We start from the raw sequence: 23,850 nt of genomic DNA, 5'->3' as shown, positions 1-23,850 counted from the left end.
ATTGAAGCAACCACAGAGCCAGGAATTAAGGTATTAATGAGGGCGGCTGGCGAGTCGGATGGCATAGTGTGAAGGAGGAAAACCATTTCCGGTTAAACCGCGCTGCATGATTAAAACTAAGTATTAAACTACGAAGCCTGATGAAATGTGGCGTTTAATGTGGGTCCAGTTAGGACTGGAGGTGGTAGTGCTCTGGTGTCCGGCGGATTCGTAGATGGCACCAGTTGGCATGATCACATACTGACTCCCCAGCCTGAATTAGCTTGATAAGATCCAGTAGTGGAGGCAACAAAACAACTCCAGGAAACAGCAGCAGAAAATGAATCATCTGTGAATAATGCAGATCTCCACAGATTTGTGACAGAAGAAGACAATCTGTCACTAAAAATAAAGATATATAAAATGCAGTATGATCAGCTACAACATTATAACCACTGACATGACAAGTGAATAACATTTAAACCACCGACAATTCAGTGTTCTGCTGGGAAACGTTTGGACCTGGCGTTCATTCATGTGGATGTGACTTGGACATGTAACACCCACTAGGGCTGGGCGGCCAAATATTAAATGTCCGAAATATTAAACGGCAGAACGAGGTGACCAGATGTCCCCGATTTCTGTGGACAGTTCAGCTGTTAAAGCTGTATCTGAAAGGGTTCTCAATTATAGCTTCTTTTTCTTTTTAGTAACTTATTTTTTATTAGAATTTTTAACAGTGGTTTTAACAATTAGAGCATCAGGGCATAGGAAATTTATATTCTTCATCAATCCATCTTACATCAGTGTCCTTACTGACATTGGTGATGGTGGTGGTGTCCTCTTCTGTCCTCCTATAATCAATCCATTATTCCCACTTTTCTTCAGATTGTATTTCCTGTCCTGTCCTGGGATGATCCACAGAGGCCCCTCCCCTCAGGACGGTCAGAACTGTTTTGGAGGCACGGGGGGGAGACCTGGACAATAATAGGAAGGTGGTTGGCGTGTCAACGAAAATTTCACGTGATATTTTGATCTCCCACTTTGTGGTGACAATAAACAGATTCCCAACAGCCGTCCCACATGCGTCCGTCCATTCACAGGAGTCTGCGTAAATGATCTGACTGATGTTACGTGTCAGTTATGATAAGCATAATGTTGTCAATTGGGACTGTGTCCATTTTCATATTAACACCTGTAACAGCTCAGCCTCTAAAAGCCGCTAATCCACCGGATCCTGTTCAACTCTCTCTCTCTCACACACACACACACACACTAGTCTGTCGCCCCCACTAACCCCCTCCCAAGTTAATTAGATTGCAGCCTGTTCAGAGGAGAGAGTTTTGGTCAGAATCCGGAGCTCCGATAAGCGGCTGTTGTGGTGCTGCAACGTTAATAGTCCTGGATTAGTGAGACAATGGAGGTGGTGCTGGGATCAAGCTGTGAGGAGGCAGGGTTCACAGATGGGATCAGCATAGCTGCAGGGCCGGGGGCTACACACACACACACACACACACACACACACACACACACACACAGTGAACTAAGAAAGTCAACACATGCATGTAAAAAGCTACACCGGCGTGCATGTTCACGTACACACACAAAAAAAAAAAAACACACGCACACACTGCTGCTTTCACATTATCACATTGCAGAGCTGCACACACACACACACACACACACACACACACGTTATCTAACCTAGCTAGCTCCATTGTTAAGAATCCCATTATCATGTTGAACAATCGCAGATAGAAACTGTTCCGATTTAGGATCCTATTTAACAGCTGCGTTTCAGTCCCTAATGTGTATGGTTTACAGGCGAGAACCGGATCTCCTTCTTTCTCCGAGTGTGTTTGTGTGTGTTTGTGTGTGAGTCGATGATCTTGGAATGTCCTTTACCATTGTGCCAGATGCTTATGATGTTGGCAACACACTGCGGTTGGAAATAATGGGCGCACGTTCAGATCGTGAGATAACTCGGGAACGGTAGAGAAGAAGAGATTAGGACGACGCCGTAAACACGGTGATGCTGGATATGTGCAACAAATGAAACATGACAGGAGACAAGTTGGACGGCGAGATATTAAGATATCAAACACGCCACGTGGGGCAGAGTGTGTGCCAAAAAAAACACACACAAAAAAACACCGCCCAAAATGAGCGTGACACCTTCCCGCAAATTTGTGGCTAATATGAGTCTGATACTCATGCAGCTCTCCAGAGAATGGTTTTGATTGGCACGAGGAAGATTAAATGTCACCCGGCTAATACAGACCTGGGTTAAATAGTATTTACATATGGGCCTTGGGGGGTTTTATTGGCTCACGTTACCAGCTGGGTGAGGTTTGGCTTTTTACGAATGAGCACAAATGGAGGTTATATCGTATAAAGCCTGCGATTGGGAACCAACCTCCAGGTCTGGAAGACTCCTACAAGGAACAGATAGAAAGATAAAAGTGTTTTGTGGAACTTTAAAGGGGAAATGAAGCACTCAATCAAGTAAACCGCATTTTATAGACGGTCTTAACAATATACACTCACCTGCCACTTTATTAGGTACACCTTGCTAGTAAAAGGTTGGACCCCATTTTGCCTTCAGAGCTGCTTTAATTCTTGGTGGCATACTTTCAACAAGGTGTTGGAAACATTCCTGAGAGATTTTGGTCCATATTGACATGATAACATCGCACTGTTGCTGCAGATTTGTCGGCTGCACATCTACGATGCCAATCTCCCGTTCCACCAAATCCACCAGAGATCTGGTGACTGTGGAGGCCACACTGAACTCATTGTCATGTTCCAGAAACCAGTTTGGGCCACTTAGTACAAACTGAGCATGATTTAAATGCCACAGCCTACCTGAGTATAGTTGCTGACCATGTCCATTTTTGACCACAGTGTAGTAGTAGAGTGAACTCATTGTCATGTTCCAGAAACCAGTTTGAGATGATATGAGCTTGGTGACGTGGTGTATTATCCTGCTGGAAGTAGCCGTCAGAAGATGGTCCACTGTGGTCATAAAGGGAAGGACATGGTCAGCAACAATACTCAGGTAGGCTGTGGCATTTAAACCATGCTCAGTTTGTACTAAGGGGCCAAGAAAATATCCCCCACACCATCACACCACCATCACCAGCCTGAACCGCTGATACGAGGCAGGATGGATCCATGCTTTCATGTTGTTTACACCAAATTCTGACCCAGTAGATCAACAGTTTCTGAAATACTCAGACCAGTCCGTCTGGCACCAACAACCAAACCATGTTCAAAGTCACTTAAATCCCCTTTCTTCTCCCATTCTGATAATCAAGTTGTCTTGATCACATCTACATGTTATAATGCATTGAATTGCAGCTATGTAGCTGATTAGCTGTTTCTGCAATTGAAAACCTAATGTACCTAATTAAGTGGCAAGTGAGTGTATAATCATATTGACAAATGTTAGCATACAAGAAGAAATACTGTTATATGTTTTTTGCCATACTGTGGCCCGTGACATCACGGGGGTGGTGATTCCCATAGCAGCAGACAGGGGAAAGAGAGAAGAGAGAAAGACGGTGAAAGATAGTCGGATACACGCCGCGTGTACTTGTTATATATTGCATTTTAACGTGTGGTTCCAGTTAGCTTGGCTTAATCTGCTACAAATCACAGATACTTCATGAGTTTGGGAGTCTTCAATGTTTTTCAGACCAAGGACCTAATGGAGAGATTAAGTAGGGGTCAATTTGACCCCAATCAAAAAACAGCAGAGGGAAGGTCAACTCACTGGTAGCAAGGGGTTATTTATGTAATCAACAAATAAACAAAGGGTCTGACACAAAAACTTGGTCAACAACTTTATGTAAATCATTTTCTTAAGGGTAAAATGTGTTAGTAATATTTGAGGATAAAAGGAGGGTTAATTTATTTATTATTAATTTATTATTATTTATTAATTTATTATAATTTATTATTAAATTTATGGTGGGAAATTAAAAAAAAATATATATAAAAATATATATATGAAAAATGTCTAATCAAACAAAGATTTTGCGACCCCACTGCAGTGCCTCCACTGACCCCTAGGGGTCGCAGACCCCCTAGTGAAGACCTGGTGACCGGGTGAATTTGGAGGTCAGGTCAACATCTTGTGTTGTTCTTCGTGGTTTTTTGAGCTGTTCCTAAACCTTCTCCTGTCGGTGGTTTTAATGTTTTGGCTGATCAGTGCAGCCTTAACATTAACAGGGTAAGGCCACACCCTACACAGACTACACAAAAACAACAAGTATGAGACACAGACACAGGGAATAATAGTAAATAACGTTAGAATTGAATTGAGTTATCCACAAAACTGACCCATGCAGCTCAGAGTTTCATGGGGGAAGTAAACTAATAATTAAAAGTCTTTCAGCTCTCTCTGTCACATGTCACTGCTCTTGGAGGACATGGGAGCTTAGCAAACACAGGGGTGTGGTAGATACAGTGTCTCCTTGAATTTCCTGTTCTGAGAAACGCATGCATGCTTGTTCTTATGCTGATGATGATGGCGTAATGTTCCATGTGCCAATATGATGAGGGCAAGGAACAAACACCCAGATGAAAACATCCATTCATCGTCAAACTAGGAAATGATCAGATCACTTAATAAAGCCTTGCTGAAATGGAAGCTCCTGTATCATATGTAAATCAGGCCTGTTGATGCACGTGCCTTCATCACAATTATATCATTTTTGATGCACAGATAATAAAACACACCTACCTTTACATGTGCTGTAAAAGTTGGCAAAAATCAACAAACAAATGAGCAGAAACAAAAGTTGACGTCCTTTTAAGGCGCACGCAAACAAGATGAACTATGGAAAAATGTGCGCAATTAATCATATTAATCCCGTCACAGAATTACAGGAACTACTCGATATCTGTTGTTCTTGTTGCTATGAATAAAATAGTTCCCGGGAACCGAGCGGGCGGCTCATACTGAGAATTGAGGGAGAACAAACACACTGTAAGCAGTTTTAAATTACAGAGTACATATACAACAATCACAGTGCACAAATGTGAAAGTGAATATGTCCGTTTACAATCACCAGATCAAGTTTATACTAGCCTCTTAAACTACTGTAATACAGAATAATAATAACAAAATTAAGTTTTTAGAAATATATTAACCAATTTTAACTGTTTGTCATAACACACCTTCTGTAAATGTCAAACACATGCTGAGTCATTGTCTTCTTAATCATCTGTGAAGACCTAGATTGACCTGTTATTGTTTAAGGCCTAAATGAAAAACCTCGGACTTGCTTCTTGATGGTGGACGATTTAAAAAGCAGTGAAACTGAAGAAAAAACTTCTGAAAAAACTTCTCAAGTGCAACTTAAACTAATTCTGATGCAACATAAATGAGGCTAACGACCCTTCGTCTACTTGAGTCATCGGCCCCGCTCTGGCGTGGCTACCTGAGTAATCAAATTAGCTAACGGCCCGCTTAAGGTACAAGTGCGAACAGGGCAAGGAGGCATCGAGGACGCCTTTGATGCCTGCGATTTAATCTTAATTCATTCAGGAAGAATGAATTAGTGTTTTTTTGGCACCGAGCGGCAAAAAGTGACAGTTAAACACAGAGATTAGCCGCATTAGTTTGAATCAAAGGCTTTAATAGCATCTAAATTGCAAAATTAATTTAAAAAAAGGGGGAAGAGCTGTTAGCTGTGCGACTGACTGAATCAACAGATCAGAGATATATTTTTACAGATATCTGCCAGCTAATATTAATTTATGCTGTATTTGTTTTTGATGAAGTACTTTAAGTTACTTCTTAAGTCACGTTACTATTTCAGTTCCATCAGTAAATAACAATAAAACAATAAACTGAATATTTGGGATCACTCCTCGTCATCCTTTTAACGCTACAGTATCGTATGGCTAACGTTAAGCTCTTAGCGTTAGCATCTTTTATTTAGCTACAATCATCATAACTGAAATGAACTAAAACTAGCTGAAACTAAGGCTAATCCACTTTTCCAAATAAGAGCCAACTCCAGTACAAAGCTTTTGGAGCTGTGTTGTATAAAGTACCAAAAGGTCATACTCTCCCGGTGTTGAAATCAGGTGCATATAAATATCAGGGGAACTGATTTATGGACCATTTGTTATTTGATAGTTCATATGGATCATAGTTGAGTCCAGTTTTCCTTAATTTGATCCGATAATCCACTTTTTTCTCAATCTCGCTGTATTTACTGATACATTTGACCATGTTTTTGCCACTAAGGGGGCGTGGCCCCGGGCAGCAGTGACGTCAATACATACCCTCTATTGGGAAATATGTAATAAGATTAATGGGAAAAAATTAAAATGTCATTTTGATGAAGTTTATTCCAGCAGAGAAGCCTTTTCTGGCCCTGACGGCTGCATTACAATAATCCAGTCTGAGCAGGCCCCGTAGCATGTATAACATAACTGTCCACTTCATTGAATGCGACGTTCCCTGCAGGCTTCAAAGAACAGCACCTGTTGCATGTTTTAAACGGACTCATTCTTCTCCCGTACGTCTTCTCAGTGTTTAATTGATGCCCCTAATATTTTAAGGAAATAGGCTGTGACATGCAGGCAGTGATACGAAATGTCAAATATGACTCATTCCCACTACTGCATGTCAAAAGGCAAATCATCTTTTATAAAAAAACAAAAGCAGTTCCTTAAGGCGGAATTAAAGGATCAGATCAGACGTAGATGCGCTGGTGTGAACATTTACGAAGACTTGTGTGTGCTCGTTTCACGTCAGGCCGGGCGTCATCCAGCTAGGTGCAGCTAGCTATCCATTAATCCAGCATGACTCTTTTTTTTTTTTTTTTTTTTAAGCTTTTTTTTTCCGTGATCAACTGCACGGGAATTCTCAAGATGTGCAGCTGCCCCCAGTGGGACATTTCCGCAATCATTAGTCAGCCCCGTCTGAATGATCCTGCTATTCTTATTTATTTATTTTATTTTTTTTTATCCTACTTCCTCTGCTTGACGCTGGCACGACGCGGTGGTTTTAAAACCCCAGAGAGGATGTTTCTCCCTGGCTGGTGTGTTTTCGGTAAAGGACACCGTTACAGTCAAGAGGACAAAAGGAAGAGGAGGAGGAGGAGGTGGTGGTAAACAGGAGGTTGAGAAAGAAAAGAAAGAGAAGGCCAGATGGGAAGACTCACAGGGCCGTGTGAGCGTTGGTGAATCAGTCAGTCGGGTGGAGAATAAACGGCGATGAGGGGTTTACGATCATTCCATCAAGTCTTTAACGGGGATGTTATTAAGAGATGATGAAGAATCGCTTATGATGTATCCGTTTTTCTTTAGCATTTCTCTGCCCTTCCCCCAACAAGAGCAAGGCCAGGCTGGTAAAGTTGGGGGGCAGGGCGGCTCTCCCTTTCCTTTCTGTCTCCGGAGTCGGCTGACAGCTGCTCGGGGAGGCCTGGGGCTGCTGCTGCTGCTGCTGCTTATGGCTGAGCGGAGTAGCATCCTGGAAGCATCAGCGAAGAAGAAGAAGAAGAAGAAGAAGAAGAAGAAGAAGAAGAAGAAGAAGAAGAAGAAGAAGTCATGCATGCTCATGGCTGCAAACCGGAGCAACCCCCTACAAAAAAAACCCCTAAAAAAACGGCCTTGACAAAGAAGTCCTAATGTTTACCCAGTCTGTCTGCCTGTGTTAATATTTGAGGAAACCCTACGTGTCGGTCGGACGAGGGGGGTGGGGGGGAGGAGGGGAGGGCGAGACGTGACACACTAACAAACCGCCCGTTTAAAGGTTTAAAGTCCATCATAGGTGACGGCTGCTTCCTGCCAGCGCCGCGAATGTGACTCCCCGGGTCGCGCGGCTTGACCCCCTGCTGCAGACTGTCATGTAAATTGTCGAGCCGGGGGACGCGCCCAGGTTCCTTAAGCAACGCGCGATCCGCTCTCTTCCTGGAACTGCGTGAGACGGGTTTGTGCACCAACGAGCTGACAGAAATTCGAAAGTTGCACAACACAGCTATTGTTGTGGAACGCCACCACAGTTTTAATGTCCCTAACCCCAAGAAATACCACCTGGATAGTGGAGGCACAAGACGCTTCATTACAAATCTGAATACATTACAAAACTCCACGGATAAATATATACACACCGGTCAGCCACAATATTAAAACCACTGACAGGAGACGTAAATAACATCGAGCGTCTTGTGACAGTTCAGTGTTCTGCTGGGAAATGTTTGAGCCTGGCACTCGTTCATGTGGATGTTACTCATGCTGCTTTTCATTTACCGGCACTGAGAATGACATCACACCTGAGTTATCAGGGTCCTAGTTACAGAAGTCGCAAAATAAGATGAGCGTCTTGTCCAAATATAACTGGGTGGAAACGTGGTGTAGTCAATATTTACATTTTTGGAGTGAAAAAAAAAGTGAAAAAACTGAACAGATAACTTGAGTTTTTTACTAGAACTATTTATGAAATCTACAAGACCACATGAGGCAGAAATGTATAAGAATATTCAAAACTTTCAATTGTTTAATTTAAATGTAGACAAAAATACACTACTAATCACAGTTTGCCTAGTTTCGGTTTTACCAGGCTGTTGTTTTTAGCTGTTGTTGCGCAACACGGGCTTGTAGTTCCCACACAACACATGAAAAATTAACCTATAACAGCATTTCAACATATGTATGTGGGAAAAAAGTACTGTCAGTACGTCCAATTTAATGCAACAAAAACTAATCAGAAGAGGTAATAAACGGAATATTACAGGAGTTTCTAATTTCTGTTTACACACGGGGCGGCCATCTTGGAAACTCAACTTAGGACCAGTGAGTATTCTAGAAAATCCGACTTCTTGGAGCCCAGAAATTCCAACTTCTGTGTCCAAATGGAACATGTACCCACCCACCTATACCAGACCAGGCACCCCCACCCCCACAGCAATGACACTGACACAATCCCCAGCAGGATGCAGCCTGACACACAACTCAAAAAAACATGGAGAACTGCACAAGGTATTGACCTGGCCTCTAAATTCACTGGATCCCAAACAGGACACCCTCAGAAGGCCCATGTCCATTCACGGTTTTGGAGACTCACACAATATTAGAAATAATGTTATATCTGATCAACTTGTATGTGTTTATTATCTTCATTGCATTACAAAGGCCCAGAGCGAGGAAGAGGAGGCAAGCTGTTACTGAATGCAAATGAGACAATGAGGTGGTCAAACCCCCCAAATGATTAACCTCAATCAATAAAACCTGGCTCAGGTCAAAAAGCCTGGCCGTCCAAGTCAGGTCGTCAATACGGTCGACGGGAATGAGAAACGACTCCGAGGCCTCAAGGACGACAAAGAAGGCGACGGACCCGGCGGTGGAGCCGGTCTGGAGCTGGGCCAAACTCAGGCCCAGCGCTGGGAGCCATCGAGCGGTTCGCCTAGCAACGCCGGTGGACAGGTGGAGCTGGGCTGGATGGTTTTCATATTTCACTGTGGCTGTAAAATTTGGAGGGGCGCATTGTCACAGGTTCCTTAAAATGATCCACTGATCTTGACACACTTTAAAGCTACCAAATGTCAAACTAGCAAAACCAACACATCACAGGAAGGCAAAAATACACACAAAAACAATTCAGATCAGTTTAATAGTATTGTGTTAGTCTGTTACTGCCAGAAAATGGAAGTAAATATGGGGAACATTTTTACATGGTCACTCAGAATGACTGGTCTGATTTTCACGTAATTACTTTCAGGCCTTTTGTTTTAAGTTTGCTTTTTCTTTGACTGTTCTGTTTGATGAGTAACAGAAACAGACAGTGATGGAAAAAAGGGCTATGACTATAAAAGTCATGATTCAAGTCATTAGTTATTAGTTGTTTTTTATTACAATAAAAAGCCAAACTATGACTGTGACAATTGCACGATCAGGCATAACATTATGACCCCCTTCCTTATATTGTGTAGGTCTCCTTTGTGCCTCCAAACTAGTTGGGACTCATCAGAGAATGGACATGGTCCTTCTGAGGGCGTCCTCAGTGGGGGCCTTTGGGTCCTGTGGGTTGAGGGGAGGGGCCTCTGGGTGGGAGCTAGTGAATGTAGAGGCCAGGTCAACTGTTCCTGAAGAGTTTTTTTTTTGTGTGTGTGTGTCAGACTGCATCCTGTTGCCATCACAGTGTCATTGCTACGGGGTGGGGGGTGTCTGGTCTGGTCTGGTCTGGTCTGAGTGGGTGCTACATGTCCAAGTAACATCCACATGAATGAATGCCAGCTCCAAACGGTTCCCAGCAGAGCACTGAATTGTCAGAAGATGATGAATGTGAATGAGGACTCATGTATTTTGAGTTTACTCTTGTCTTTGCAGGTTCTCACCCATTCCTGGTAAATCCAGAAACAAAGCTGAACCAAGGCCAAGCGTCTTGAAGACGTTTCACAACCACTCATCTGCTTGTTTTTTTGTTTTGTTTTTTGTGGTGAAACATCTAAAAGTCCAGTCACTCTTGCTTCAGCTGTCTTTTTGGTTTTTTTCGGTCACATTTTTCCTTCAGTGTCTCATTTCCTTGCTGACGTTGGCTACCTGTCAGCGTCCACTTCCCTGACTTGCTGACCTCTGCCTCACCAGAACCCCTTGAGTAAGCCCGAGTTTGCGGACTACTCCGTTAACATCCGCATCGTGTTACCCCCCCTGACACGGGACCACCCATTGTGCCTAATCTGGGGGAGCAGACGCGCTGTCTGAACAACGCGGAGGCAGGTTTGCTTTCTTAGCCTTGGCTCTCAGTCCTGCGAACATCCCCTCGCATACAGAGAGCTCAGACGGGCCAGGCTTCCTCCAAACTTAATTACGGCCACAGCTTGCATGGAGGCATATCATTAGCAGTAATTGCACACAGCATCCCACTGCCATGTGCCTTCTTTTCCCTTTTTTTTTTTTGTGTGTGTGTTCCAGATTTATGCTGCACTGATCCATGAAGAAGTGAACTCGGTGCACGGAGGGGAAGGAGTGATGTGACTCCTGGTGTAAGTGCGTGTATGTGTGTGTGTGAGCACGTGTTCACATCTGTCAATAGCAGGAAATCTGGGTCTGAGTCTGAGTCTAAGGCCTGAAGTCGCGAAATTAATCCTCGCGGATTGGGACGGTGCAGGTCCACGTCAACTCCAGGAAGTTACGGGGATTATCGGCGAGGCACGGCGTTGTTTATTGTGTAAGCACATGCATGTGTGCTGTGCTCCGTGTGTTTTCACATCAACAGTGCGGCTGTTGTTCCCTCCTGCTCCGTCGGAGAACTAGTTAGGGCACGCTGAGCTGCAGCCGTAGCTCTAAGGATGGAAATGAAATTAGCCTGTTTGTTCTCGGCGGTGGATGCAGGCAGATGGCCGAGGCCCTACTTTTGGAGAGAACCTCTTTTAAAATAGACTGCAGCAGCACCGCACCACCACCACCACACTCCACCTGGACCTCTGAGCTTACATAATAAAATGGGGCAGACGTACGTTCGCTTCTGCTTCAGAAATCAAATGCAAAAAAAAAAAAGGAAGAGGCTTCGGTAATGTGACCGCACACGCTCAGCATTTAGAAAACCACACGTGCCCGCATGACAAGTTGTAAAACTTGATCTGCCTGGTCGCTGAATCTGCGTCTTGATAACAAGAACACATAACGTATGCAGACATGGCCTGAATCACAATCATAGTCATGGAGTGAATAACATCGTGAGTCAAAACCACAGTTAATGTTTAGCGTTCCCACTCACATTCATTAGTTTTTAGTTTATCCGGAAAGCGGCTTTTGAACCGAACTGTGGTTTTGTGCAGCATTTCTGCAGTTTGGCTGCATTTCTCTGCGTCAGGCATAACATTATGACCGCCTTCCTAATATTTTGTATTTTTTGTCTCCCTTGTGCCTCTGAAACAGCTGTGACTCAACACCTTGTGCTTATTTTATTGTTTTTTTTTTAGTTATTCCTAAAGCATTCAAAGGAGTGTCATTGCTATGGGGTGGGGGTGTCTGGTCTGGTCTGGTCTGGTCTAGGTGGGCGCTACACGTCTAAGTAACATCCACATGAATGAATCCCAGTTTCCCAGCAGAACACTTCAATTGCCACAAGATGTTGTTTACGTCTCCTGTCTGTGGTCATTAAGTTTTGGTGCATGTTCTCTTTATTTGACTGTTGTCGTCCATTTGCATTTGTTGTCTCTAGTTGCAGTGCGCTAAGGTCTCAGGGTTCATGCCGCCTCTTATATTCCGGTGAAGCGTGCCAGACAGGAATTTGCATGCTTGTTGCTGAATTTCCAAATGCAGATGAATTCTCTCAGATATCATTTTAATATGCGTGCCACTGTGTCCACAGCAAACAAACCCCCCCCCCCCATCACCCGTCACAGCCAAGAGATCACTGGCGGAAGGCGGCGTTGGCCCCACTTCAATAGAAAAAAACACCCCCACCGTGACAAATCTCTCCACGGTGGTCGCCGCTGCTGTGCCGTCAAGTTCCCCCAGCGGAGACGGGCCCTTTGTCTCACGCATCCAGTGCGCAAGAGTGTATGTGTTTATTAGCGCGGCTCCGCTGCGAGGCTCAAACAATGACGCCCGACTGTGGGCATTCGTCACCCCCCCGGCCTCACCTGCAGCGAGCACAGACCCGGAACGGAGAGGAGACACGGGTTTGACAGAAACGACAACCGCACGGGCTCCTCTGAAGTGTAAATTAAAGATCAATCCTTTCATTTTGTGCTGCTAAATGAGGGAGCAGCGCTCAATACGCCAACAATCGATAGCTCTCGACATCCAGGAACCGGAGGCTCAAAAAACTAACTAACAAACAAAAGAAAAGATGCAAAGCTACAACAGAACAGTGATTCTTTAGCAAAAACTGTAGTTGTTACTTATAGATTATTATTATTGTGTGATGTTACGAACTAAAATGAGTTTGACACTGCTGGTATGTAAGGAGAGATACCTCTGAAGTCAGGAGACGTTAGCTTTAGCTTAGCAAAAGGAACTTCCTCCCTTACATGTATTTATTTTTAAACCTGATCTGGAGTCACTCTGTTGAGAACTGTCCGTGCTTTGGCAAAGATCTGCTAGACGGAAGAGTAACGGTGTGACTGTGACTAGTCGACGGGCCGGGGTTTTATTTTCTTTCCTCCGTTTGCAGACAGACATGACAAAGGCATTCTGATAAAAAAAACGTACCTAGCTAGCAGCCAGCTTCCATTTTTGGGAGGGTTTTTATTTACCCGCTCCACAGACTGAATAAAACCCTTGTAGTACTACTGGCCTCTAACACCCATAGTGATCTATTTCTAGCGTGTCCGTTTAATACCACCCCACCCCTTCTCAGGCCTCTCCGTGTTGAATCAGCCCAGTTTGCTCCGGGGCAGCTTTTGGCCGCGTGGAAACGGAGCGGAGAGAGTTATGAAATGCCTGGCAAGGAGACGCAGCCAGGTCAGAGGTTTGAAACGAGAGCATCGGGGCGGCGTGGAGGAGAAGGGGAGGGCCGAGCTCTACAGCTGAGCCTCGAAAAGTAAAACGATCCGACCAGGAGATAGCCACGCAAGGGGTCACTTCACGTTGACCGGCCTATGTGACTGACACACACACACACACACACACACGGGGTTACGCAACAGACGTACTTAAAAACACTCGGATGACACAGACTGTAAAGCAGCACGCATGACATGGCTGCAGCTGGGGAGGAAGGTTGAGGATGGGTGAGGAGGGTGGAGCGGGAGGGAAGACACAAAGAATGATTCAGTTGCAACCCGAAATAAGGCCGATGGCTTCGGAAAGATTAACGTTTTAGCTGTTGCCCGATCAGATGGGTGAACTAGAACCACTCCCGTATCTGTCTGGTAAATGTTATGGCTGCAGCTGGTTATCCAAGCGTTGCATAAATACTCTGCACGGTCAAAACCACCGAGCTTGGCTTTGTCCATAGGTAAATAAATCTCTTTCTAACAATGTGCTAGATAAGCCAACTGGGGGGGGGGGGGGGGGGGCTGCCGGTTGTTCATTTACAGGAGATGAAAGTGAGAACTTTTCTTGTAAAACGTGAAAAATCAACTTGTCCATTCTTGCAAATTGACCCTAACTTTAACTAATTTTAGGTTTATTCAACTTTCCGCTTCTTTCTAACTGTTTAACAACTTAAAAATCAAAGAAGTCTACAAAATAAAATACCAATCTGCATTTTTATTCATAGGGAGCCTGTGAGAGACTAAAATAAACCGTCAAAATTGAAGCAGCTAGCGATTGAAGCCGTTTTCAGATGGGGTCGTCTTAACAGAGTCCGTGAGAAAAGCTGCAAGTGGAAACAGCTGGTCAGAGTTCACGAGCTGTGATGTCATAAAGTTAAGATTAAAGCATTTTATTTTATTTATTTATTTTTTTCTCAATTAAATATGAATGGCCTCCTCGCTCTGTGCTTTTGCACGTCCGTCCCAGCGTCTCAGTTGTTAGCTTACTAAACCGTTATCCTCGTTGGCTTCTAGGCACCAACTGTTGCCTAGCAACAACAGTGTTGTCAGGATTTTTTTGCACTTGAACACCCTGACCTTCCCACGTCGTAACCATAGATTCTAAATAAACATCGACAACAGAACTGCTTCTTAAAAGCGAAGCCAAAGCAAGTACAGCGCCCCCTGGTGGCTGGAGGCTGCAGTATAGGTCATAATCTTCCACCCGCTCCATGTTACTGGATGGGACTTGGGCCAAACTAAAACACTAAAATACACATCAAGTATTTTCTGGTTTCTATTAATATAGAAATAGTAATAATATAGTTTTATAGTTAATATAATGTTCCAGTGTCAACTTTTTGGGTAAGTTTTGTTTAAGTTAAGTTATTTTACACTATAAAAAACAGAATGTGATGTAATGGCTTTTGCATGTCCCACATTGAAGCATCTCGGTTGTTAGCTTACTAAACCGTTAGCCTCTGTGGTTTCCGGACGCCAACTGTTGCCTAGCAGCAGTGTTGTCACGATTTATGGCACCCTAACCGTTTTGTATGCAGTACAGAGGCTGCAGTATAGGTAATAAGCCCCACCTCCTCCATGTAAGTGGATGGGATGTGGGCCAAACTAAAACGCTAAAATACGTCAAATATATATTTTTTTTCAAAGGATGGTTTCTGTCATTTTATGTCAAAGTGTCACCTTTTTGGATAAGTTTCGTCTTAGTTATTCAACACTATAGAAACAGGATGTGACATGATGGCGACTACCAGATCGTACTTATTAGACTCACAGTTTGGCCAGTGCAAGGAAGTGGATACATAAGCTGTATTTAAAGGAAAATACTCCCAACAATAATCTTGGTCCTACATTTCCCATAATGCATATTTAATATCAGCCACCATCCAGTAGATTTAAACAGAATTGCATCCCCAGAATGAATAAATTTGATGACGCACTACTATCAAAAGACTTAAATCAACAAAACATCCAAACATCTGGACCCACGAAGCCCCTTGAACATCGGCAACAAAGTGAGCGACCCACAACAGCACGAGTATTGCTTGTATATTTTATTTTATGTACAGTACATGTAAAAAAGAAAACAAAAAAAGTAGCCAATAACATTGACCAAACGTGGGCAACAGTAGACAGCCATGTTGCTCATACGCGGGAACCATTTTTCCCCTCACAGGCATACAACACATATCGACTCTCACACAGCTCGTCGTGTAAGGCTGCCCGGAAACTAGCTGCGCTCGACAACTAACGGTCAAACTGCAGATTATCCAAAAAAAAAAATAAAAATAAAAATAAAAAGACACGCACCCCTCACTCACCGGGCCTTATTTTTATTTATTTTTTTTAATTTAATTTAATTTTTAGCCCTCAATCTGAATGAAGTTTTTCCAGACAAGCAGGGGGAAGAAAAAAAACAGAAAAAAAAAAAAAAAAGAGACGGACTGGTTGGCTGAGCATGACTGTGTGCAATCTTAGGTTTTTTTTTTTTTTGTTTTTTTTTTAATACAGATCAGGCTGCGCTTGACAGAAGACTACCCTTTGCATTCGCTGCCCCCGCCCCCCCTTTTCCCTTAATCCAACAGTGCTGCTTTCAACACAAAGGTCTCTAAAGGTCAGCGTTGCCGTCTGCCTTCGCCCGATGACTCAATATAACTCCAGCCGGTAGCAAACGGGCTTTTTTTCTTCAGCACACTCAGCAGCTGATTTCACAGTATTCTTACAGCATGTTATTTTAATTTTTATTTATTTTTTTTTTACTCTCGCTCTCTCTTCCCCCACAGTCCCTAATAAAGCTTTAACTGATAATGCATAGGGGGGCTCGGACATTTGTTAACCCATGTTTCTCCAGTGGAAATGTTCAATGCTTTTTTTTTTTTGTGTGTGTGTTGTGTGTTTGTGTGTTTGTGCATACGGTGGAAAAGCTGAGAGAGAAACACACCCAAGTCAAAATAGAATACAGTGTACACAACCATCCGTGTCTGGTGTCCCTAAACTCGTACAATAAAATAAAATAAACAATATTTTTGTGTGTGTGTGTGTGTGTTTGTATCTCCAAGGCCATGGATAGTCAACCACAAAAGACTTCTGAACTCCGCCGCTGCCTATCGGGGCTGTATCTCGCAAAAAAGTGTTTCAGACAGTGAGATTACAGCAGGCCACCGAGGTACAGATTAAAGTGCTTTCTTTTTTTTTTTTCTCCTTAAACGTGATGCTTTAAATAATTAAATGTAAAAATGGTTCTCAGGAAAAGAAACGAAGAAAAAAAAAAGGTCGGGAAGGGAAGGGAAGGGGGGAAGTATGCAACACTCCTGAAAAAGTAAATAAAAAAAAAATAATAATAATGAAATGGAAGAGAGACGACAGGAGTCTGGAGAGGAATAGAGTTCAGTATAAATACATCCACAAATCCAACTAATGTTGCTACGAGGATGGAACACTGATCACTAGGAGAGCTGGAACAGTCACTACTGTCTCTGGATGGAGCCGTTCACATTTTCAGAAATAGGAGGAGGATTTAAGGGTAAGACTCTCTTTAAACTGTGGTTTAAAAATAAAAAAAAAAAGGTATCACGTCCGTGTGAGAGGGAGGAAGTCCTCCAAAGAGTCGGACCTCGCAGCGAACACGTCGGCAACGACAGCAGCAGACTAGGAGGATTTTGCAAGACTGTTGTAGTAGTAGTAGTAGTAGTAGTAGTAGTAGTAGTAGTAGTAGAACGGTGAACTTGCTGAATCGTAAATCAACCATTGCAGACAATAAATACATTCCTTGTAGTGTTGTTGTTCGGCTCTATTGAAATATGATTAAACCTATAAAAAAAAATAATAATAATAATAATAATAATAATAAGGAGGAATAGTTTAGTTCATAGTAGACCATGAGTAGCCCGGCCCTTTTTTTTGTTTTGTTTTTGCTCCCTTATCCAGTCTCAACAACACTCCACCTTGGCGGCCATTTTCCACCAGCCTTGTGAACATAACAGGGTTAAAAAAAAAAAAAAAAAAAAACGCATATAACTAGTAGCCGTGGCAACCGCACGTACTCCCCTCCTGGGTCTTGATGACAGAGTCTGAGAATTGAGAAAACCTCGGAGACCTCTCGTCAGTCCTCAGCCTCTGCACAAGAGGAAAGAAGAAGAAGAAGAAGAAGAAGAAGAAGAAGAAGAAGGGGGGACAAGAGGGGAGAAGAAAGAGCACAAAGTAAAGACAATGAGCAAACACGGCAGGTCATATATCCGGCGCGAGGAATTTTAAGTGTGCGAGCCTCCGCGCTGGGGGAAGAGATGTGGTTCGTCAACATGTCATGTTAGTCACTGAAAGATTATGGAGAACGTCAGCTACATTTCATCCGGCTAAAAAACCTCCACGAAGCTGACAGAGCGAGAAAAAGAAATATGCTTCCTTCATGAGGTCTGGAAAAAAGCTCCAAATATAGGCTCGTCTTAACCCCCCCCTTTCGCCCGCTTATTCTCGGCTGCACGGCCCATAACAGGGTAAACACAAAGGGTTTGGAAATACCTGTCTGCAGCTTCTATCGCTCAAAGACAATATTTAACATTTGAGTGAGTGCGGAGGAGGACGTGGTGCTTGGCTACACGGGGGTCAACGCATGAGGAAACCGGAGGAACAAACCTACGACAATGTGTTTTTAAAGCTGCCAACTGATTTAACTGAGCTGAAGTTGCGCTGTTTGTTTATGGAGTTGACGAGTTATGCCTCGGGTTTGCATTACCGGTCTGAACACAGCGAGTGTTAGTTGACGTGAATGTTGTAGGACTCCCTAAACTGGCCTGAAAATATCTGCTCATTTTTCAAGTTAAAACGCCCTAAAACGTCTACTAGGTTTATTTAAGGGGAATAAATTAATGTAATGGATCAATTAAATGTCTCGTATTGAACAAATTATGGTGTAAAAGTTTATTTTTTTTTCTGTCAGGTACATTTGTTGTATGACACGGCTTCATTTCAGGTGACTCTAGAGAATTTCTTTGATAAAATATCCACCAACTTGTGTTTACAATGACTAATAAAGCTGAGAGGATGTTTGTTGGACTATTATATGAAAAATCCACCACTGACAATCCAAAGCTCAATAACACGCAATGACATTTCTTCACAAATCGAGCCAAACCACCAAACCGTCGCGTTTGCGACGCCAGAACCTGCTTCTTCTGAATAATAAATGACTGGAATCGGTAGGGATTGACCCACTGATTGATGGCAACTCCAATGAATTCTACTGAAGCTGAAGCGTCTTCACTCTTTGCCAGTTCTTACTTGTCTGCACCCGCTCCTTTGCTCCAATTTTTTTTTTTTTTCCCCAGCATTTTGCTCTTTCCCTGAGTCAGCCCCGGCCACTTGCGGTTAATCAAACAGCTTAAAAATACTAGACTGTTGCGAGTGCATGTACGAATCCACACAGATGGAGACAAGATGGCTGCTCCTACTTAGGGCTGTCACAGTCGATTAAGTGTAATACAAAAAACAGCAGCGATTTAATATCTTTGGCAAATGCTGGGAGCTTTTTTTTTTTTGTATTCAACTGCTGCTTTTCTTTTTTATATTGTGTGTACGTTTTGTTGTATTAAGTGATTGTGGACGGTCAATGTTGATGTTAAATACACATGGAAACACAATTGGCCAAGACGACCAACAGTGGATTTAATTGTACCCTCAGGTACAGTGAAGGAGGGGACGCAATGAGATGATGTTACTAAACAGGAGAGAACTATTACATTCCTGTCTGTTTCTCGTAGCTTTTTCCTACAGATCAAAAACTAGAATAATTAGTCGTTATATAAGATTATGCAAGAACTGTAACAGGCTGACTTCAGTTACTTAAGTGTTGATGTTGTTGTGCTATCAAGTTTAGTGAAAGGACTGCCAAGTACTATAAACGTCCTTTGTGCCATCAAAGTACACACAGCAGCTGATAAGATAAAAACCCGACTGTAACTGCCATCGACTCACCTACGTATCGCAGTGGGAGAGCAGCGACGTGATCTCCGGGCCCATGTGACCCACGGCCTTGGCCGCCTCCAGGATGGCTCGCCGGTACATCCCTTTCTTCTTGCGGTTGAAGCGAGACCTGAAGAACTCCCTGAAGGGCGAAAGTTTGGCGACGGACAGCTGCGAGGTGGTGGGCGAGCCGAACCACGCCACCTTCGCCTGCGGCCACTGGGCCTCGCAGTTGGCCGTCTCCTGCTTGCGGGTGCCGCTGATGCTGAGGACCCGCGCGGGCCACCAGGGGAAGCCGTGGATCTTCCCCCACACGATGTCGCCCACCGCCACGGCGTGGCCCTCCTCGGTCACGCACTTCGTCATGCTGCGGGTGTGCAGCCGCACGGTGAGCGGCGGCACCGTCTTGCAGTCGTCCCGCGAGGGCACTGAGGATGAGGTCACGGAGAGGTCCTCGCCGGGCGCCAGGTCGCACAGCTCGGGCGAGGTGCCGTCGGAGCTGAAGGACTTGGACTCGTCCAGGCTGTCGCTGCTGCAGACCGACAGGCTGGAAGAGTCCGCTTTGCGCTTACGGAAATTGATGAGGAGGGTGAGGTCGCTGTGGCCGCGCTCTGCCTCCTCTCCAGAGCTTCCCGACCATAACTCCAGGGAGTTCTTCCCTTCCCCTGAGTCTTCGGAGTGGGGCAGGCAGGACCCGGGCACCCTGGGGCTTCGTCTCCTGGTGCCTCCGACGAGTTCCGCCTCGTACTCGACCACGCTCTCCTCGCCCTCCCTCTGAGGGGTTCTCAAGCGGATCTTTGGAGAAGGCGAGTCCTGACCCACTGTCGCGAAAGGCCTAGTTAGTTTGAGTTTGGGAATGGACACGGTGAGGCCGGACCTCGTGGCGTCTAGGATGTGGCGCTGCTCCTTGGTGGGGTCGCAAGGCGCCTTGCCGTTTTCTTCCACGCCGTTCTGCGCCAGCTGTTTGGGGCAGAACGGCTTGACCGAACCGTGGACGCGTGCGGGGATCTTCATGACCTCCCCCTTGCCCTGTGGAGTGCTGTATGAAATCTTTATGACGGGACTGTGGGGGATAATGTCAGCGCCGGGGTACTTCTCCCCGTCGGCCTCGCCCTTTTTGTCTTTTCGGAGACGCTTAGTATCAAAGCCGGGGCCGTTTTCTCGTCTTTTAGTGTCCTTGGCTGCGACTACGTCCTGATTTCTAGACAGCTTCGACGGGGTGTCCTTGACTTCGCCGTCGTCGTCGCTCTGCAGCGTGTTCTCTTTCCTAGAAGACTTAGTGCTGCTCATGCCATCTTTGCTGTCCTCGTCGCTATTGAGCGTGTTCTTGCACTTTTCACATAGTACCTGCCGCGGCCGCAGACGGATAGTGCTCATGGTCATGCGGCCAGGCTCTCGAGTCCGCCTCTTCTTTCTCTTAATTGGTCTAGGAGGGGGTTGAGGTACCCATTGGCTGTAGGTGTGGCGCACCCATAAGGGCTGAGGGAAGGGGGCTCCTTCAAAATAAGGAGGATAAGGAGTCTGTCCAGCTGGCACTGGTGTGGGTACGGGGCAAGGTACAGGTGCAGTGGATATGCTGCTTTCGGGGAGAGTGTTTTCATCCTTTGGTCTGTGCGAATCCTGGGTGGGAGACTTGGAAACCAGCTCCTCACTCAGCACTTGTGGGATTTCACAAGCTGGTTTAGGTATCGGGCATTCCCCGAGTTTCTCTGTGAATTCTGGTAGACAAAACAGCCCAGTCCTGAGACGAAGAGAAAGAAAAGAAAGAAACAATAAATTAACAATTGTGTCTGTGAACTTTGTGCTTCAGTGAAGTTCATGCAAACCAACAGTTACACATTACAAGCATCTCTGACTTGAGCAATTTCCTAACTAACAGTGATATTGTAATTCCACACTTGTGTTTCACCAAATGCCAATTAATTTAAGAACAGATCAAAAACAAATAACTTCCCCAAAGATGTTGATATTTGTTTTGAGTAGAAAACCGCTTAGGGCCCTTTTTTTGTTTTACTGCGACTAGACACACTGGCGTTACTCCTCGTCACCTGTGTGCTGAAAGTGCCTGAAGTGCGGGGGGGGGTTGGGTATTTTGGCGGTTATCTGCACATCTGCCTTGGGCCACTAAAGTGAAGCAACAGTATCACCGACTTTCTCTGGGCGATTCTGTGTCTTTCTCTGGGATCCAGTCGAAGGGCCAAACTGCCAAGAAGTCTCCGAGAGGTGGCGGCTGGCAGGCAACGGTAACATGGCTGGTGCCGCTTTAGACAGGAGACAGTGGACAAAGAGACTACAGGATGCCCAGGATCCCCCCCCCCCCACCCCTCCCTCCCTCCCTCCCAAACATCTGACTGAACAAAAACAATCCCATGAATCACTCGGGATTCAGAGACGTAGTGAAGGGAGCCAGGAGATTTCAGTTTGTTTTTGCATCCGCGTCTACTCGGGGCTTATGTGTGGTGAGATGATTAATTAGTGCACATTTGGGGAGCCCACTTTACTGCCCCCAGGAGGAGTAGCTGGCATGGAATCGACAATTAATAGTCTCTTTGGTTGAGGCTTGTTCCCTCTCACCTTTACGTGTGCACCCTCTTCCTTCCCCAAAAGCTTCCAAATATTAGCCTCCACTGTGATTGACACGGCACAAACAGCGCAGTCTGTGACAGGGAACCGGGCAGCGCTTGTTAAAGCACAGTGCAAAGACACAGAGTACAGCCGGCCATGATTCACTGCTCTATTGCCACTTCATGTTGTGTACAGTGTAACTAGATGGTGCAGATCTGTCTGAGTGACAGACTAGACAATGACATTTTAAATGAAAAGACAATAGAAGGAAACGCATTTCCATGAGCTGAAAAGGAAGAAGTCGTCAAATTTTTTTTTTTTTTGTCAGTGACGAGGCCTGAAATGTAAAGCTATTTTAAGTTATTCCAAGGCCAGCCTTTTCCCATTAGGGTAGGTTATTTTCAGGGCAGCTTGGGCTCTCACATGAAAAACCATCTAAGCATACTAAGGGGCAAAGCTGGTCAGATTCTGATTCTACGAGTCTATTAATAGTTTAAAGCCAGTGGCTTTTAAGGTGCACAGCACCAGGAGCAACACAAGGCTTTTACATGTGACACAAAGCAAGAAGGCCAGATAAAACATGACACTGATACATGTCAAATTATATTTGCTTACAGCCTAAAGAGCTTTTTTTTTCTTTGTTTGGGTCAAACAGTGCCTGAGATGGCCACCAGATCTAATCTAAAAGTGGGTGTAAAGAAAAAAGGATCAAAGCTGGCATTCATCAAATCTCATTAATGTCATTTTCCATTGTTTCTACAGATCAGAAGTGAGGGGTTATAAAAGGTTTGATTCTAAAGCCAACAAGAAGCTTTCATGTCATTTTATTACATCAGTACTCAAGCACACGTATGCAGACTAATGTCTTTGAATAAACGCAGCAAAATATAAATAATAACACACAATTCTGTTCAGCCAAGGCCTGGTCCGTTGTAGCTGTTCTGTGTTTGATTAGGCTAACAATAAGCTACAGATGAACCCCCTGACAAAGCTCTTGTCCACCTATAGACATTAACAATATAAGCAGCATGTAAAACCATGTCAAGAGACAGACCTCCACCGTAGTGAAAGAACGCATTTCATCCCTTAAAACGTGGTAAATCATTCCAGTTTATAGCCATTAGCCGGTGAGCTAGCACACAGCTAACTAGTGAGCCCAGTTTGCTAACGGCTAGCTCGAGGGTTAGCTCCGACTTAGCATCGGAGCTAGGCTAGCCGTTAGCCGAGTTCGGCCAAATTAATTTCCGACAAGAATAAACAAGTGGAATAAAACTCACTTTTTGTCGCAGTCAAGCAATATCCCCGTGTAGTTTCTTTCTCGGTAGGTCAGTGTCACCACCAGCGTGTCGTTAACTATTTGGTCGACAGTGACAGGTACCCGGGAGCCGGCCCGCAGCTCCTCGGCCGCAGCCTCCATGTTTCCCGGGGTGAATCGTCCGGCTCGGCGGTGCTCGATCCCGGCCAAGGGAGCCACGGTCGCGTCGGCCAAAGATCCGTCTCCCCTTCGCTAATGGAGCAGGAGGCTACACCAGGGCATGAAATGACGCCATCACCCCCACCAAGTCAATTACAACAGCACTGCCACCGCTGACATCACGCTCTCTGTGCTACAGGAGCAGAAAATCTCCCAAGACGAGGCCTTCCCTTCCTCTGGCTCCCTCAGCCTACGTTCATGCCATTTCATTTCATTTCCACCACTTTTATCTCTGCTTCAAGCTTTCGCAGCGAGACACTCGTGGCGTTTGAGACGCTTTAATGCCGCAACGCATGGACACCGATAACCCAATACATGCATTTTCATTTAACTTGTAAGCTTTTTTTGTCAAATAAGATTATCCAGCTGAATAAATTGTATTTACTGTCACTATTTTGGAAAAATGGGCGT

The 23,850-nt window shown here is 44.7% G+C and overlaps 1 protein-coding gene across 3 annotated transcripts; it reads right to left on the bottom strand.

Annotated features, from left to right (window-relative positions):
* Positions 1-676: 676 nt before the first annotated feature.
* Positions 677-23,825, bottom strand: pwwp2b (PWWP domain containing 2B). Of its 3 annotated transcripts, none has more exons than XM_047603686.1 (3): positions 23,243-23,825; positions 19,413-21,141; positions 677-956 (listed from the first exon to the last, which is right to left on the bottom strand). In XM_047603686.1, the coding sequence occupies exons 1-2, from the start codon at positions 23,380-23,382 to the stop codon at positions 19,413-19,415; spliced, it is 1,869 nt and encodes a 622-aa protein (XP_047459642.1). In that variant the 5' UTR covers positions 23,383-23,825; the 3' UTR covers positions 677-956. The 3 variants fall into 3 exon arrangements, with proteins under 3 accessions (XP_047459642.1, XP_047459644.1, XP_047459641.1); XM_047603688.1 differs by lacking the exon at positions 677-956 and adding an exon at positions 5,921-7,471; XM_047603685.1 differs by lacking the exon at positions 677-956 and adding an exon at positions 15,482-17,558 and having other exon boundaries at positions 23,243-23,821.
* Between the last annotated feature and the right edge of the window lie 25 nt (positions 23,826-23,850).

The sequence above is a fragment of the Mugil cephalus genome, chromosome 13, assembly GCF_022458985.1.
Source record: "Mugil cephalus isolate CIBA_MC_2020 chromosome 13, CIBA_Mcephalus_1.1, whole genome shotgun sequence".
NCBI classification, from domain to species: domain Eukaryota; kingdom Metazoa; phylum Chordata; class Actinopteri; order Mugiliformes; family Mugilidae; genus Mugil; species Mugil cephalus.
Note: the sequence above shows the minus strand (reverse complement) of the source record. Positions and strands in the feature narration are given on the sequence as shown.

What these genes read in the sequence shown, in the direction of transcription:
- pwwp2b (XM_047603686.1), bottom strand. Translation starts at nt 23,382, where the DNA reads ATGGAGGCTGCGGCCGAGGAGCTGCGGGCCGGCTCCCGGGTACCTGTC. An exon ending in TTGCTTGACTGCGACAAAAA is followed by an intron (nt 21,142 to 23,242) that starts GTGAGTTTTATT and finishes TCTTCGTCTCAG; the next exon opens with GACTGGGCTGTTTTGTCTAC.